We start from the raw sequence: 12,455 nt of genomic DNA on the forward strand, positions 1-12,455 counted from the left end.
TAAAGAAAGTTTGCTATGAATCGGACTGGCAAATTGAGCTTTTCTGCATCGATAAGGACGGCTTCCATCCCTTTCAGTCATCTTTTTGGAAGTTCGCTAAGCTTATCGGATGTGGATGAAATGCGACCGTCCCTGCACGAGGCTTAATACTGGTCCAAACAAAAGAAGAGTCGCCCTTGCATCGTCCTTCATTCCATATCCGTGTCCTCGAAAGAAAGCCGCCTTTCAAGTTTGAAACGTAATTAATTTGCATCGTTCCAAATTCGTGTCCTTCTCAATTGAAAGCCGCCTTTGAAATTCCAGCTGTAATCCAAATTCTAGAAGGATCAGATTCTTGAAAATTGATGACCGTTGAATCGCGAATAAACAAATCTTGGTCGTTCATCAATAATTTTTAAAATGTTTGTAAGGTGCGACGGTTTTGTTTAGGAGGTTTGACAAAGTACATGACACGCGACTTCCTAAGGATGGTTACGTCTGTCAACTGAGTACGTGTTTTAACGTCCTTTGCTGTTTTTAGTTTTATTCTCCTTGCCCTTTGTCTCCAAACACATCCACAGAAACATCCATACAAACACATCGTAATGGATACCAAGATTTGTCGTCTTCAAAGGACTGCTCCTCCCATCGAACGATCAGTAGTTCTTGCGGCACGAGAGGATGGTTTGAAGTTCGGGAGGAAAAGGAGATCAAGGCCTTGTTACTCAATTGCTGAAAAGATTCTTCAGTTTTCAGGTGAAAGACGAAGAACATTGGCCTCATACGTCGAGAACGTCACGCCATTTCGAAAACTTATCCTGCGAGTGAAAAAGCATCGAGCCGTGCATGCCAGCATGAGTTTTCGACTCTCTACTAATGCTGGCACAAAACCAATGAAGAAGCGGACACCGGTGGGGGAAGCATTTTTCAAGTTTTCAATTCCCTTCTCTCTCTCTCTCTCTCTCTCTCAGACTAGGGAAGAAGATCGACAAAGAAATGTCAAGAGAACTTTGCCAACTCGAGGGATGCCCTGTAACTTGAAAACTCTCATTGCTAAGGTTGTTTACTCGAGTAGTTTAAACCGTTCCAAGAAACCAAGTAGACGAGAATTGTGTGAAATCAATCCAAATTTTCCGCGAGAGAACACGGAGCAAGATGAAAGTTGACATATGAAAGCTAAGTTGAACTTGTCATTTGGACTCAGTACTCAGTTTTCAATTTATCAAAGAAATTAATCACCCAATCAGACAATGAGATAAAAGCTTTCTCGAAAGTTGTCGCGCACCTTCGGGACATGCCAACGCCGGTGAGCAAGTCATTTACACAAACCAATGTTTCACCGACAAAAAGGCATGCGCCATCTGTGCATTGCAGAGATGACAAGATCGAGCATTTTGCAGGTACTAGAAACTGAGCAGGGCTTTACACTTATCAGGGGATCTGGTATGGAAACGCTCAAGTTCCTCCAAGGAAGTAACGAATAGAACTTTTTAACCATAAACTCCCGAAGGGGTGCCCGACTTACTTCCAAAACTTGTTTCCAGTGAATAGATGTAGTTCATAAGCATACCGCTATGAGCTTTACCTGACTACTCTCTGTACAGTTAATTCACTCAACCACTGCTCGACTCGAAAACTAAATGCTGCAGGCGTTTATAAAAGATCGTCGACAGGAAATTAACGTACCCAACAAACTGACTGATCAGACAAAAGCAACATATAATCAGTAGAAGATGAAAGTTGAGGACATGGAAATCGCATTTACATTTCACATGATTCTGCTTAGCAGCACACTAATATACGCACTGCTTATTGAATTTTTCCATAGGATAAACAAGTACTATGCGCTCATCAATTTTATTGTCCAGGGAAAGAGTCCATTCTCATGACATAGAGTGATGCAAATATTTATCACACCGCTACCCTGTTATGAAATTTGAAAACGAAGATCAATACCATACCTATGAAAAGAAAATTTCCGTGAGTGCATACCAAGTCCCTGAAACAGCTAGCACCAATCCCAGCACGAAAATCCCTACGTCCGTGCTCAGGCCTATCCAACCCATCTCTTCCTTGCACACCAGCAAGTGAAACAGAGACGGCAACACAAATCCCAGTCCACAGCACACGCTGCTTCCAACCAATGACAAGAAATCCCCAAAGTTAGGCACCATCAAGGCAACCAAACTCACTAACAACACCAGCAGCCATCTCAGCCAAATGCAATATCGTCCGCCCCATAATCGCCTCTCCACGATTTCATAAACTGGGTGCATCATCAAAGGGAAGGTAAAGAACAAATTGATACAAAGACCCAGTTGCACTATAGTACTAATCAAGCCCTTCCCCATGTTTGCCGTAATTATATCCCTCGTGTTTGCGCCGAACGCCAAGTAACCCAGCAATCCAAATCCTCCATACATCAACGCAATAAAGGCCATCGCAATGGCCAAGATCTTCCCAAACTTCCTCTTATCTTCCATCTCGGACTCCAAATGCAACGCCATGCCGATCCCTTCGAAAGCATAAACAGCCACACCCATTCCATAAAAGAACACAGACAGGCCCCCAAAGGCCTGCACATTCGCCCCGTTCTTCCAAACAATCCCTGCCTCATCAGCCATCACCACGCCCATGGCGCCGAGATCGACTACATCCGCGAAAATGCTCAAAGGCGCCAAATGCGTCAACGTTTTGATTGAATTTATGCCCAACTGGAAAGGCAAACACCCCCATATGTAGAAACTCTTGGCGGAAATGCCCCATATGCTTGAACTCACATACGCAGCCACATGCGTAGCCGGACCCGAATTGAACAAATTAGCCATCGTATTGCCGATGAAAATCAAGTAACTGACGCAGAACCCGGCCTGCGACAGCACCATCATGATGTCCACCACGACCCGGCCGATCCACCCGCACACCGTGAACCCGAGATCCCCGAAGGACGCGATCTTTGAGAACCCGTCGACGGACTCGAGCCGGCGGCGGGTGCGGACCAGGAGCATCATGCAGTGGTAGGTCAGGGCGGCGATGGAGAAGAGCATGAGCAGGCCCGTGAGCCACCCGGTGCGCTTGAACGCGTACGGCAGGCCCAAGACCCCGGCCCCGACGATGGCGATGAACACGTTCGCGAAGGTCTTGGCCTGCGAGGAGAGCTGCCGCGGCTTGCCCAGGAGCGGCGTGTCCTCCCGGGGGATGGGCGTCAGGGTCCGCGACGACGAGCCCGCTTCCTTGTCGAAACCCATGGTCCCCCAAATTCGACCCCAGACTGATCCGACCACCTCCGAATCCGAAACTGGGTCGCCGCCGAACGGATCCCTCCCGGAGAAAGGCCCCAACTTTTGCCGATTCCGCGCGACAAAATCGGAGCTTTACAGCTGGGTTCGGGGATTGCCCCTGAACAAGAACGAGAAAGACCGCGAGCGATGAAATGACGACGGTTCAGCTTCTGGGTCGGTGACGATGAAGATGAAGAAGATGAAGATGAAGAAGAAGAAGATGAAGATGGTGGTGATGGTGATGGTTGTCTGAATATCTTGGCAACTGCAGAAGAAGATGATATATATGGAGGAAGGAAGGAGGAGGGAAAGAGAGAGAAGGTGGGTAGGCAGGCTTGTTAATGGAGTTTGCCTGTGGAGAGACAACTGCGTGTTAATTTGGGAAATACAATGATTAAATATATTAATATATTAACATATTATAATGTAATAGGATCCCAAAAGATCCTAACAAGTTTTTTGGGAATGACCTAATTATTGCGGGGATCCCACCACACAAGTGGATTACGAGGAGCGAAAGAGGGAGAAACCAAGAGCCCAGAGGATTAGTAGAGAAATTACACCGTGACAAATTATCAGAATTCGCCAGATATTTCGAGGGAAAAATAAAATTATTTCTAGCCTCTTTAAAACTTTTCTTTAATATATATATGTTAAATTATCTGGCATAGGCACATAGATCTTGATACTATTTTATGTTATGAGGTCATCTCATTTTTTCCACAGCAAAATATCTTGCAATCATGGTCTGAATTTTTTTTATGAAATTTATAAATTCCTCACGTGTAAAAGAGGAAGAATTGAGGAATCACGAGAGACTTTCCAAATTAAAAATAAAATAAAAATCAATAGACTAATTATGGAGTGAGATAAAGTGATTTTACTTTGGTTAGGTTGGCTGTGGCTTTCTGGTTCAATGCATGTACGTGGGATGTTTTCACATGACATGACAGAGCTCCCAATGTCCTCCACTGGCTAACCGGCCTCTTTTCGTCCAACCCTTTGAGCTCATGTTGGTTTTGTCTGTTTCACCTTTTTCGGAATGTAATTTGATCCATCATTAGTTGTATTTGTGGCAGCCTTCAAGATTTTCCTTGGAAAAAAAAAAGAACTGTCACCTCTAAAACTCTGGAAAAATGACTTGTCTTTGAATTTTGATTATGTATACCATGTCATTCTTGGACTTTTAATTTGTTCTAAATGGTCGTTGGATTATTCCTTATTGTTTGATCTAATTATTAAAATTTTAATTGATTTAATATGATCTTTAATTACTCCTAAATCGGCCTACGTCATGTTCAATTCACAAGTTGTTACAATTACTATGTTGCTCAAGTTTTAAAACATAAGTTTCACTTCAATCCATTATCCTAAATTAACAAAAAGTATGCATTCCATTTATTACTTTTTCTTTTTTACTTTTTTGGTCTTTACAAATGTTACATGGTTCCATTTAAGTATGTTGTAGCTTACGCTCTCTATAACAGTAAAACGAAAACCTCATTTAGGGTAGTATTGGATTGATATTTTAACTATCTTAATTTTTTATGTTATGTTATTAACTAAATCTGAAGAAAATACAAGACGCTAAACTTGAAAAGGTTATCTATTTAAAAGATCGGAATACTATTTAGATCAACATAAATACAATTATCTATGGATAAATTAATATCAAATATAGATATTCTTTTGAAAACACTTAAAATGATATCAATTTTTAAAGATATATCAAATACGTATTCTTTCTATTAAAGAACAAGATTTAAAGTTATATTGAATTAATATTCCTACTATTTAATAAATAAGCATTCTAATGAGGATATCCAAAAATTATCAATTTATATAATCATACTTATATTAATCTAATTTTTCCTACTATTTTAAATAGGTAAAATCGTCAATTTTTTGTGTTTTGTGGTTTTTAATTAAATGTAACCAAAACTATAAATTACGAAATTGAAATAGCAGTTATATAAATCACATACTACTTCAAATGAGGTTCTATTTTTACTATTATAATGATCATAGGTTACAACATACTTAACTGGAACTATCATAACATTTGTAAGGACAAAAAAAAGAGTAAAGAAGTAATAAAAATACGGCATTTTTTATTTATTTAGATAATAGATAGAAATGAAAAAATATGTTGTAATTCTAGGAATAGTGTAATTATGAAAACTTGTGAAATAATATTGAAGGATGACATTGGACATTTACGATTTGTTAAAGGGACTAGATTGAACAAATTTAAAGTTTATGGATTAAATTGAACATTTATGAATAGTTTAAGGACTGCATTAGACAAATTAAAAGTTCAAAAATCATATTGCACATTATATCAAAGTTAAGGAATAACTAGTGTCATTTCCCTTAAACCTTTGTAGCAATTGGTACGGTGCATAGAAACTACGAAACATCCATGTTTTAGTAAATCTATGTACAAATGCAACAATCCCTTTAGGCCATGATTGGACTGGACTGATAATTGTTTTGCCATGTTTCAGTGATTGCGCCGAAGATGCCAACATCCTGAGCTGCGAAACTCTGTCTGCACCCTGCCGGCGGAATCTACTTTTCTTGGTTAACGACCATGCTGCATTCACATGATCAGCCAAAGAGCACCCTCTTCTAAGCTTCTGTAACGTTATTCAAATGGCTTCACAGCGTCGTCTTTCTAACCCTTTTACCTACGCGGCTACGGTGTGTTGCTGAAAGGTGCGAGGTCATAGGCCCTCTTCGTGATAGCTTCGAAGGTCACGGTATTGAACAAATTAAGTCGTGTTTTGGAAGCTGATGATGGCTCTCCGAGTTCGAGTGCATTCCCAGAACGCCAAGAGATCCGGTGATGACTTTGGTGTTTGACAGCTCCGTTTTGATTTTGTGATAGCAGCTTCACTGCGGGTCAAATGGTGCCTTTCTAACGAGAACTGTTTTTGGATGAGAAGCCAGTGGACTCCAGCATTCTTCTCTTGGCCATTGTTTCCAGTTGGACTTGACCTTCCAGTGTACAGACAACGTACGGGGGGTTGAAGCTGCTTCCGATCAAATTTGATCACCGTATGTTTCCTTTAATGCAATAACACAAGCTCATGTTTAGTGAATTGTTCCACAATTCAAGCTTTTTGCCACTTTCCGTTTTCTTTCCCCTTCTTGGATAACTGAGAATTATTTATGGCTGCAGGGCAGCAACATAATTGCCATAGGCATAGATGACACTTCATATCGATTCTGCAGAAGGTAAATCGTATCCATGAATCATACTTAACCTGGAAATGCATCAATGCTCACGATTCATCTAAAAGACCAGAAAATGAATTCTTCATGACGAAACTGGTGATGAGCGGTGATGGTGATTACTTGGTAGATCTCCTTAGTGATACCAACAGTTCTAGCTATTGTAAATCAAAACAAATTCCAGCGTGGATAATGTTCAGTTAAAAAGGTATATGTTCAAGCTCATACTTCACAGCATAATTTTGTACAGAGCAGACAAATTCCATGTAAAAGTGGCGCATTTCCTTCAACCTTTTGTACAGAGCAGACAAATTCGATCAAACACTTGTTATTGTAGAATATAACGACACAAATCTGCCATAAAAAGGAAAACAATATGAAGAAATATAGCCATCATCTTCCTTCGATCGTCGTGTCGGTGACATTGTTGACAGACCAGATGCTTTCTTGCTGTGGTCGAATACCACCATTTGGCATTTCAGTTTGGAAAGTGAATGTAGGCTGTCTAGGCTGAGGAAGATCTGATTCACCGCTTAGCATCAGAACCACATCGGACATGTTCGGTCTATCCATGGTGTGGTCCTGAACACAGAGAAGCGCCATATGGATGCATCTTGTTATCTCCAACGGAGAGCTAACGGCAATTGTTTCATCCAGTAGGTCCAATGCTCTCCCCGTACTCCATAAATGCCATGCCTAGTAGAGAGAACACTGTAACAATATCGCCAGTGACTTACAATATCGATTGAGGTTGGAATTTGGCACTTACGAAGGAAAGGAGATTGAGATATTGTCCCTGGTCATATAGGGCCGTGTTCTTTTTGCCGCTAACAATCTCCAGTAGTAACACTCCAAAGCCATAGACATCGGACTTCTCTGAAAACATTCCGCCCATGGCATACTCAGGAGACATATAGCCACTGCAGTTGAGTACAACACGTTGGGTACTCTTTAATTGAATTAAAGGACAGCAGGATAAAACATGCATAAAGTGAGAAGTTCATTGCGACAACTCAATCACATATATCCGCTTGAAAAGATTGACTCAATGGATTGATAATTCAAGTAGGACTAGAGAGCTTACAGTGTTCCCACAATTTTGTGAGTGTTCACCAAAACTTGAGTGCCCTCAAACATTCGGGCCAGCCCAAAATCCGAAATTTTTGGGTTCATCTTTTCATCCAAGAGAATATTGCTCACTTTCAAGTCTCGATGTATGACCCTGAGGCAAGAATCTCGATGGAGGTAGAGAAGCCCCCTTGCAATCCCCTGAATAATTCGAAATCGTTTTCCCCAATCGAGTTCTGCCTTCTTTCTTGAATCTGACGAACATGACAAACATGAACTGTTTTCAATTTTTAGTGCTAAGTCAAAAAATACATTACAAACAAAAATCATTGGTGAGGGAAAAACCAACCAAAAAGAAAGGTGTCCAAGCTTTTGTTCGACAGGTACTCGTACACCAGAATCTTTTCTTCTCCTTCAATGCAGTAACCCATGAGTTTAACAAGATTTCGATGTTGGAGTTTCGATATAAGGACAATCTCGTTCTTGAACTCTTCAACCCCTTGGGCCGAGCTACTAGAAAGTCTTTTCACAGCTACCTCTTTCCCATCATTCAGCTTTCCCTGTTTCGCAATTCCAATATCATTTAGACATTAAATTATATCTATAAATCCATTTATCGAATATCCTGCAGGATGGTTTTACCTTGTAAACGGAGCCAAACCCTCCTTGGCCGAGTTTACTTGTCATGCTGAACTTGTTTGTAGCTAGTAGTATGCTATCAAAACTGAAAAGGGTCAAATCCAGAGAATCATCATTCTTCAACTTATCTTTCCATGCGTTTCCTTGTACCAGTTCACCTAGATTTTCAGGTGTGTTTACCGAGTCAAGGCGCCTTGGAATTTTGCTCAAGTTTCCTGTGTTTATTATTAATGAAGATTTAGCTTACCTTCTTCATAGCAATGGAAAATGAAACAAAATAGAAGCACAATCCTCTGAAAACACAAATGTGGCTCTTTGAAAGTACCTCTTTTCCTAGCTCTCCACTTGTAAAGACCAAAAATCAATACGGCAAAGAACATGATCCCGGCAATAGTACTCAGGCTGATGCTAACTGCTTTGTGTGATGAATCTGATGATCCTGCTTTGTGTGATGAATCTGATGATCCTGCTTTGTTTGATGAATCTGATGAGCCACCTGAAATGGGACGGAGAGTTATGTAAAAGATGACTGGTGTCATTCAAACTCATCTCAGTGAAACAATTTCTAACCTGTTTCTACATATGCAACTCGAACAAATAGATCTTCCCCGCCGGTGGTAAATTCCTGAAGATCGATGAGGCCTTTAGTCCAAACCATACACCCGATGTTGCTGACATAAGAATAAGCCAAGCAAGAACAATTGCTCTGGCACCAGCTTACACATTCTTGATCTCCAACGCCTGACAAATAGTCCCCAGAGTCGGGTAGTTTCATCTGGCTCATTGACCCAAAGGCATCTTTCTTTACATTTGTTGAAGCCGATGTGCTTGTGTTTTGGTGGCAATTCAATTCTGTCTCTCTTACACATCCTCCGGTCCAGTTTCCCCTATTCCATTCCTCATTTGACTTTGGCACAAACCCATTTATGCATTTGCAAATAGGCGAGTTAGATGAGTTACAAACTCCAAAAGGACCACAAGTTCCATAAATCTCGCAAGTATTGTTTGGTACTGTCCAATCCATCAACCATGCCTTAGCTCCATCATCCCAGTACACCAACTTAAGAGATCCTTCAGGCGAAATGAACACGTATGCAAAGGACGAGCTGTTGTAACTATCTTTCCAAAAGTCAGTGGTACCCTGCTGAATATCTTGCTCGACACGGTAACCACTCAAGTACGTTTGGTCCATGTCTTCTATGCCGATAAATTTTGATTTGTCCCATTGCCCGCTTCTCCAGTAAGGGGTCGAACCAATCCAAGTGAAAGCCTGAGGCGGCATCTCTGACGACATTCCAGTCAAGAAACTTCCAGGGGAGGGATCACTGTCACTTCTCCAGGAAATTAAATACTGTTTCACTCCAGTCCTGACATTTACTTCCGACTTCATGCTCGGAAGAAGAGTGTCTGTTGGATCCTCGAAGCTTCCCCATATTTTACTATAATTTGCGTCTTGCAGAACAAAATTCCCATTATCTAATAGGGTCGCTGACATATAATTGGACAGACCAGAGACATTCGTAGACCAAACTATACTCTGTTGTCCATCCACGAGCTTCAAATTCCCATCACTTCCTATCGTTAATTTCGCAGATCTATCTGTGTACACAAGCGGTACATACCTATTGGCCACCCACACGATTTTAGAAGGTGTGAAGTTCTTGTACCATATGCCAACATACTGATTTTCAGACCCGTTCGGCGTGAAGAACCCAAGCTCAAAGATTTGGCCAGGGGAGACGAGAGTTTGGTTCGGAAAGAGCGGCTTTGATGTAGTAAGATTGTAACCCGCACCGCAGGCTGTATGACTTGCCTGAAGCAGGAAGAAGACAACCAAGCAAGAGCACCGAGCAATCTTAAGTTGCATAATGAGAATGACTGTATGAACCTAGCAAGTTCGGTGGGCTGGTTGATTCTGCACTGTCTTCCGATCAAGAGTAGATGATCAAGATCTTCTGTAAGTCCAACCTTGGAGCTGAAGGTATGATGTCATTTAAATCCTTTTTTTTCCTGCTTGTCCAAAGTACATTTCATCAGCAAACTAAGTACACGGTGCAGATAATGCCTGTCTCAGATCACGAGGGCACACAGAACGGCCCAAAAGATCATTTGAAATTACTGTGTGACATCAGAATCAGCTGAGTCAAAAGGATGGCTGAAAAACAATTGTATTCAGAAGAGCAAATCCTCATTGACTATCAAATGTCGGGAATGTTCCTCGCCACTGTTCAAATTTGACCCAGCCTCTCAGTTTACATTCGTATCATCCTCCTCGACAAATTTGAATTGCTTGTGTTAGCCAAGACATCTGATGAGATCAAAGTGTTGTGTAATCAGCTATTCAAAGATATGCGATGTCAGTTGGCGTGAGAACACGGGTTCAACGAAGAAATGCCCCTCAATAATTCAGTCGTGCCAGAAAAGGTCAACTCTCTAGTCACTTTTCCTGTTTAAGGATCAGTTCCAAGTCTTTGTAAACTCAATTGTGAAAACTTCTTTCGACCAAAAAATATAGATAAGTGATAATGACACAAATGGCACTGAAGGTCAATGTAATTCTTGAACTCTCAATTGTTTATCTAATATGTTATACCGTTTCTAGTTTGTCCAATATGTGATACCATTTATGAACTTTCTATTGCTTGAATTTGAATCAAACCATACTTTGAGATGAGTACAGTTAAGCCATTAAAATTGAGGAGATTTCGAAGGATGAACTTAAACGAATTCTATGATTGTCTTAAAGACCAGTACTGAATGTTCTTGCATGGCTCCTAACTCTACTCATGTTCCGTCAAAATCAAGGTAAGCGGATTTCCTGTCTTTTTTTTCTTGTTTTTTTTTTTTTGGGGGGTGAAATTTATGCTAGTTAGTCGATTACTTCTCGTAGTTTTAAAATTTGATACCAAATAAATAATCTGTTTTTGCTAGATCAAATTTGACTTGAAGCAGCCTAGGCCGAGCTAAATAAATTCAGTCAATTTTCTGTGATTTAGTGCTAGGCTACTAATTGAGCCCATAAAATTTACCCTCGATTTGTTTGGACCTGGTCAAAAAATCTTTCCAGGCTTAGCCTGCGCAACCCTTTTGCAACCCCTGCCTTCTACCCAAGCGCTGATCTTGTGCATTGCTGCAATCGTAGTTGATTTGATACATGAGCAGATCTATGTTCACCTGGGAGGCGCGCCAAGAGCCAACTTGACAGCTAATTTACTCCGAGCAAACTGTCCGTTCGATTCTTGATACTGCGGGCTCAGATTAGTTTATGTACATTACTCGTGGCCGAGGATAGAGACCGCCTCTTTTACAAGGGGCATCAATCGGACCATGACACCAAGAGAGAAACCTCTTGATTGAATCCGCGTCTCTGAGTCCAGAATAATGGGCAAATGTTCATCGTGCAGCACACATGTTGGTCATGACCATGGGCTACGATAGATCCGGTCCATGTGTACTTGCCTCCAGCCAAGAGATTGGTGATAGACTCCCATGTCGATCACGATGACATCAACTCCAGAAGCTGTACTATAACTGTGAGAGATGAGTTTAGTGAAGAGAACGCCTTCTGATGTGGCTAATAATTCGCCAAATCAAGTTGTTTAGATGTCGCGAATTTGAGGAATATTTCAACTGCATCTTCAGAGGTTCCTTCAATTTCCTAGCATTTTAGTGATAGTGCTTTTGGTATGATCTACGCCGAAATGAAGAAATAATGGTTAGCGATGATGATCTTAACAGGATTATAAAGTGTTTTCGTTTCAATAATGCACTTGAAGTGGACTGGTGGTGTTGCAAGGGCGGTTCTGCTTGAACTATTTGTGCTAATTTGTACAATTGTGTCCCTAATGTGATCTAAGCTAGTGTTTTTTGTTGCTGCTGACAATCTCTAGGAGCAGTGTTCCGAAGCTATAGACATTGAATTTCCCAGAAAATATCCCACCCAATGGCATATTCAGAAGACATGTAGCCTTTGTATAATTCAAACATGTTAAATTTTCGTCCAATCTAATCATAATAAACTTATAAGGCCTGAACCGAAAAATTTGTGGAATGCACTTCAAAAGTTAGAAAATCCTTAACTAATATAGGATGGAGGTCAGAAAAGTTGAGGCCGATAGATTTACAACATCCAGAGCACCAACATTTTTCTAATTCTTAAGAAATTTGTTTTTCTTTACGTTTGATGACTTTTGTATCCTTAAGAATGTTTTTTTGACCATTTATTCATTTTGACTTGGTTGTTGTTTTTAT

General features: G+C 40.8%; 2 protein-coding genes across 2 annotated transcripts; both read right to left on the reverse strand.

Moving 5' to 3' along the window:
* Positions 1–1,678: 1,678 nt before the first annotated feature.
* LOC104453489 (amino acid transporter AVT3B) lies at positions 1,679–3,626 on the reverse strand. The gene has a single exon (XM_010068048.3). It carries the CDS (start codon positions 3,225–3,227, stop codon positions 1,941–1,943), a length of 1,287 nt encoding a protein of 428 aa, XP_010066350.1. The 5' UTR covers positions 3,228–3,626; the 3' UTR covers positions 1,679–1,940.
* Positions 3,627–6,658: 3,032 nt separating this feature from the next.
* Positions 6,659–10,144, reverse strand: LOC104453490 (G-type lectin S-receptor-like serine/threonine-protein kinase At1g61370). Its single transcript, XM_010068049.3, has 7 exons — positions 8,775–10,144; positions 8,530–8,700; positions 8,208–8,419; positions 7,915–8,125; positions 7,582–7,819; positions 7,267–7,417; positions 6,659–7,193 (listed from the first exon to the last, which is right to left on the reverse strand). The coding sequence occupies exons 1-7, from the start codon at positions 10,069–10,071 to the stop codon at positions 6,891–6,893; spliced, it is 2,583 nt and encodes an 860-aa protein (XP_010066351.3). The 5' UTR covers positions 10,072–10,144; the 3' UTR covers positions 6,659–6,890.
* Positions 10,145–12,455: the final 2,311 nt, after the last annotated feature.

Source organism: Eucalyptus grandis, chromosome 9 (genome assembly GCF_016545825.1).
Source record: "Eucalyptus grandis isolate ANBG69807.140 chromosome 9, ASM1654582v1, whole genome shotgun sequence".
Classification (NCBI taxonomy): Eukaryota; Viridiplantae; Streptophyta; class Magnoliopsida; order Myrtales; family Myrtaceae; genus Eucalyptus; species Eucalyptus grandis.